General features: G+C 33.1%; 1 protein-coding gene across 2 annotated transcripts; it reads right to left on the reverse strand.

The window, feature by feature from the left end:
* Positions 1-174: 174 nt before the first annotated feature.
* On the reverse strand, positions 175-1,836 carry LOC105323423 (uncharacterized). 2 transcript variants are annotated; one of them, XM_066066252.1, is made up of 5 exons: positions 1,645-1,836; positions 1,245-1,322; positions 1,011-1,096; positions 596-895; positions 175-547 (listed from the first exon to the last, which is right to left on the reverse strand). In XM_066066252.1, exons 1-5 carry the CDS (start codon positions 1,716-1,718, stop codon positions 477-479), a joined length of 609 nt encoding a protein of 202 aa, XP_065922324.1. In that variant the 5' UTR covers positions 1,719-1,836; the 3' UTR covers positions 175-476. The 2 variants fall into 2 exon arrangements, with proteins under 2 accessions (XP_065922324.1, XP_011420810.2); XM_011422508.4 differs by having other exon boundaries at positions 175-895; positions 1,645-1,834.
* Positions 1,837-5,582: the final 3,746 nt, after the last annotated feature.

Consider the following 5,582-nt stretch of genomic DNA (forward strand, 5'->3'; position numbering starts at 1 on the left):
AAGCATACATACACAAGTTTAATACGAATGTCTATACGGTATGCCAATTTTTAGACCTTATATTCAGAATTGACTGTGCTTTTATATTTCACGGGTTTTGATGATAATTGCAAGAGACAGCTCTTGCCTAATAATCCCCAAATAAATTATTTGCGAAAGACAAAAAAGGCAAAATACGTAGAAATCTTTATTATACAGAATTCTTTAACATGCATAATTTTAGACAATCTGTTTTGATAAACTAGTAACAATCACATGCAATTTAGTAAGTAGAAAGATAGACCTTTGTTTTCATCTAGAACTAAAAGACAGTAAGCATCCCATAATTTTAATCCACGGATTTATAAGGCAGCCCTTATATCTAAAAAACACGGAAAGTTGTATCCAATACACACCAAAAAAAAATCTTCTGTTAATCAAAACAAATAAACTGTTTCAGGCTGAAAGCGTAGTCAACAATCAACTGTTGCAAATGTCTAATTGTTGCCCTTCCCTCCTTTGTTTGAGTTTGATTCATTAGGTTTTTGAGTTTTACTGTTTGGCGTAGGTTTAGCAGTATGGTCTGGCGTAGGTTTAGCAGTATGGTCTGGCGTAGGTTTAGCAGTATGGTCTGGCGTAGGTTTAGCAGTAGGGTTGTTAGGTTTTGGTTTTTCTGTAGGGGCCATGGTTGTTGGTCCTTCAGTGGGGGCCTTTGTCGCTGGTTTTTCAGTAGGGGCCCTCGTTGTTGGTCTCTCAGTGGGGGCCTTCGTTGTCGGTCTTGGGGTAGGGGCCTTTGTTGTCGGTCTTGGGGTAGGCTTTTTTGTTGTGGTGGTGGGTGGCTTATAATTAGGATCTGGTGAACATTTGTCGGGAGATGAACAAATGAACCCTGTTCCACATCTCGTATGGCATATTGCTGTTAAAAAGTTAAACATTTGAACTGAGTTATGCGATGAAATCACAACAATAACAATCATATAGAAAAAATTAAATATATTAACAGATATACTGTATGATAATAAGTGTCTCACGTGTAGCACAGTCTGTTCCTTTGTATCCTGGACAACACTCTCTCTTCATATAACTCTGACTAATTCTTCGGTATCCATATGATAAACTGATCAGAAGATTGTTTAAAACAATTATTAATGTTTTGGCACAAACCTCTTTACAATATTTTTTTAAAATGTTTTCTTTTGTATTTGAATGCGTGCAAAAATTTATCCAAAACTTTCGAATAAAGAACGTATTATAATTGTTCATACCAGAACCAATTCCACCAGGAATGTTTTGTACAGTATTTCTGTGAGGAGTATCGAACTGCTTGCTTGGGGCACCATGTTCTGAAGAAAATGAAGGAAATGCAGATTAAAAAGAAATACAGAGTTTCAGTCTTAATTCTCTCGTTTGTGCTTGTTTGTTTTTGTATGGAGATATAGACAGAAAATTTGTATTTTTGAAGAAAAAAATCTTTCGCAGGATAAACATCTCGAACATAAACCGGTAAACTCTTACCTGTTAATTTCACGTTCAAAACAAACAAAATGTTACTATTATCCCTAAGATTCTTAATGAAAATAAAATCATTATTTAAGTGAAAACTCGGTCAAAATCAGTTGTCAGAGCCGTAAATTCTAAACAGGATGTGCAAAAAAATAATCTTACCCTTCTGATGGAGAAACATTTACAACGATCAGGACGACCGCCAGCAAGCAAGCATACAGCAGCTTAGAACCCATGATCAGTTCGGAAACACCAAACTTGCTGGAGAGTTCAGGAACTAGCTATGTGTAGCTTTACCGGAAACTTTCTTTTAAATATTAAACCATGCTGAGATTGTCATCAATGGTTGTCAAAATCTTAAGAACGAATGTCCACTTTCTTTTGGACCTTTCCGTGATGACTGGGTTCGAATTTCAGCGATATATGCCATACTTGTTGTTTGAACATGCAAATGCATTAATTAAATTTAATTTCAAATTCAAAACTTCTTCAGAAGTCAAACACAATCCACCGTAGGCAGCATTTTTAATTTTAACTTAAAGATGACATCTTAAAGTGTGTGGAATGAAGTAGAACTTTTGATTTACATATGCCATTTTTGATCGATTAGCCACTCGCAGAATCGTTCGATGTTTAACAAAGACCAAGGCTTGGATTAAATCTCACAGTCCTAGTTTTGGGTCCTATATATTCCATGTGTAACAAATATTCATTGAACAGTTGTCAAAGGGACGTTAGTTGTCTTGTATTTTTTAGAGTTTCATTATATAGCCACTTTATTTCCAGCTTTTAGATTTAACAAATGAACCTCATGTTGATTGCGGGATCTTAAACTTTGAAATTATTTAAAGGGGCATGGTCACGATTTTGGTCAAATTTTATTTTCTGTTTTTATTATTTACAGTGCTTTAGGAGTGCATTTTTAATAATAAAATGAAATTTGAGAGTCAGACGTAGTGTTATAAGCAAGATACAGAGCTCACAATTCTTTGAAATGTAAACAAGGCTCGTGCTCTGTTTTAGTTCACATAGGTTCAATACATCTGTAAAAAATCTTTTAAAGCTGATTTTGTATCTTCTTACTCATTTTAAGCATAAATAAACAGCTCCTAATGTTTAACATATTCAGTTTAGGTCTAAAACGGGAATTTTCACCTTAACAATCAAAATGTAAACAAAAGCTTTGTTTACAGAGCAAATAATTGTAACCTCTGTAACTTGCTTATAACTCAACGAATGACAGTCAAATATTGGTTGCTTATTAGAAATGTCTAACTTAAGTATTGTAAACATTAAAATCGTAAAAATAATTTTTGACCAAAATCGTGACCATGCCCCTTTAAACTTGTTAAACAGACAAGAGTCAATAGTGGTAAAATGCTTCATAAAGAACACTCGTAGCTAGATTTAATCACATTGTCCATAAACACTGTGGTGTACCCCAAAGCCTTATCTTATAGCAGACAAACAGACATATTGTTAGAGTTAAATATCAGTAATTAGAGAAAAAATCATCAAACTTTCTAACTGAATATGTCGACGAATGCAGTGATTTTCGGAAATTCATCCACAAACAAGTGAAAGACTTTGTAGTTTTCAGACTTTCTGATTTTAGAACAACTTGTAAACTGAGCGAACATTGAACTTCCTCAATCCGTCTGATGGGTGTATGAATATTTTTTTTATCAAAATTGCCATTTTTATGAATCGATTTTATTTCTCGCCATTGAAACCGGTTTTAAAGTTTAAAAAACCCAGTTTTTAGACGCAAGCATACTTTTGGTTTGAAAACAGATCAAGAAAACAAACAATCCTCAAAAATAAAAACATAACAACGAAAACAGCCGGAGCGGGAATACTTATTATGTATTTAGATAGCTGCAAGTTTCTGTAGTTTGCATAAGTGTGTATGTGCTTTCCCTTATTAATATCATTTGCAATTTTGATTGTATTGCTTGTATCAATTTTTTCGGGTGCTCTTCAATTAATTAGCTTAAATGAAATAAAGTATACAATAATTTGAATGATCAAACGTATAACACTTCTATTGGTTATCATGGATTCACAGACAACTAGCCTGGTTCAAGTATGCATGTTTGCGTATTTTTTTTTATTACCATGCAGGCGTTGATACAAGGTTCTAATTTTCAAAGAAATTGTTTTGAAAGCAAATTCATCCCATGTAATGTGTATTGTAAACTGAACTTTTAATTAATCATTAACCGTTTTCTAGTGTTGTAAACAATACTTGAACAAGCGTGGACGTTTTACTCAGATATTATCAACAAAGCAGCAACAAAACCGCTCAACACTCTAATGGAATAACTCTTCTACATCGAGGTTACACTCGGGGAGATGGAGGATTAAAAAATTCAACAAAATTTTTAAAATGCTATTTTTTACTGTTTAGAAGTTCATGAAAAGAGCTAACTTTGTAATTATCTCTTCAACACCGAAAACGTAAATCTACCATTATGTGATTTGTAAATACGAATATCCTCAGAGCAGACATTTCTTTCTCCAAGAGTGTCATCACAAAACGTCATTCAAACGTTGGCAGACACAGGTGTGTCGCTCCCTATTTGGAGTGCTCAATGCTAAAATGTATTTATCTTTCTTTGTGTCTTTTTTAAATCTAAGTTGGTAGGACTTTACACAAAACCGCTACCCGTTCATGCATTCAAAGTCTGTAGATCTAAATAATGCATTACCTGAATGAGTAACTTATATATTCTTCCGCCTAAAACTTCTCTGACTTTGTTCTATTTATAGAACAGAAAGTTGTTTTACCCTGGTAGCGAAAGAGTAAGCGCTCCATTGCGATGCCAAATATTACGGTCACATTGTTAACATAAGACAATTTGAGTAAGCATGTAACCTTAGATTTGTTGGTCTGCTTAGTACAAATTAACACTTAGGGGTATAAAATAAAAGAATAGCGAAATACGTTTAATTATACTGCAAATCTGGGATTGAAGATATGAATATCACAACCTTCTGCCTCTTTCAACAAAAGCCGTGATTTTGTGACGTATGCTTTTATATATACATGTATAATTGGAAGTTTTAAATCATCACGGAAAATATATGAAAATGTTTGGTCGTTTGCATGTCCATATACATGTATGTAGGAGTAAGAAATAAACTGACTACTTCTTTCAACAATGTACAATTAATCTGATGTCACTGAAGTATACCATTATGTCCTGTAGCTTAATTAAACTCAAACAACTTCGATGGAATGGTGACTTCAAAACATCTATATATGGATAAACATTCCTAAATGTCCTCTCGCAGCTGAATGGCCATTAGTATCCGATAAAAGGTGCATGTGTTTATTTGTTGTCAAGGAATCAGTTGAATTTAAAGGGGCATGGTCACGATTTTGGACAAAAATTATTATTTCGATTTTAATGTTTACAATATTTCAGTACGGCATTTTAAATAGGCAACCAAAATTTGAGTGTCATTCGTTGAGTTATTAGTGAGTTACAGAGTTTACAATTCATTGGTATGTAAACAAAGCATTTGTTTACATTTTGAATGTTAAAGTGAAAATTCCAAATTTAGACCTAAAATGAATGTATTTTACATATTTAGGAAATGTTTATTTATGCTTAGAATAAATGAGAAGATATAAAAATCAGTTTGAAAAGGGATTTTACTGATATATTGAACCTGTGTAAACAAAAACAGGACACGAGCCTTGTTTACATGATAAAGAATTGCGAGCTCTGTATTATGCTTATAGCTTAATGACAGACTCTCAAATTTATTTGATCAACAGAAATGCATCCCTAAAGCATTGTAAATAAAAAAACAGAAAAATGGGACTTGACCAAAATCGTGATAATGCCCCTTTTAAACAGGTTTTTTAGTACAAAAGTTCAGCAATTCTTCGTGCTGGTCGGAGTTGCACGAATTTTTTGCTTTTTATTTTTGTATGAACAGTTTAACTGTAATTCCATTAAGAAATACATGCATATTCTTGATCAAGATAAATGTTTTGCAGGCTTAACATATTTACGTATTCAACAACATAAAATTTACTATGTACCTTCATCTCTCTATGTAACCCATAAATAATAAAAAGAGTGATA

This window comes from Magallana gigas, chromosome 7, assembly GCF_963853765.1.
Source record: "Magallana gigas chromosome 7, xbMagGiga1.1, whole genome shotgun sequence".
Classification (NCBI taxonomy): domain Eukaryota; kingdom Metazoa; phylum Mollusca; class Bivalvia; order Ostreida; family Ostreidae; genus Magallana; species Magallana gigas.

Excerpts from the sequence above, each read along its gene's own strand:
- LOC105323423 (XM_011422508.4), bottom strand. The coding sequence starts at position 1,718 with ATGGGTTCTAAGCTGCTGTATGCTTGCTTGCTGGCGGTCGTCCTGATC. Across the intron at positions 1,097-1,244 it reads TCCTGGTGGAATTGGTTCTG|TTTATCATATGGATACCGAA; the intron begins GTATGAACAATT and ends TCTTCTGATCAG. Across the intron at positions 896-1,010 it reads AGGAACAGACTGTGCTACAC|CAATATGCCATACGAGATGT; the intron begins GTGAGACACTTA and ends ACTTTTTAACAG.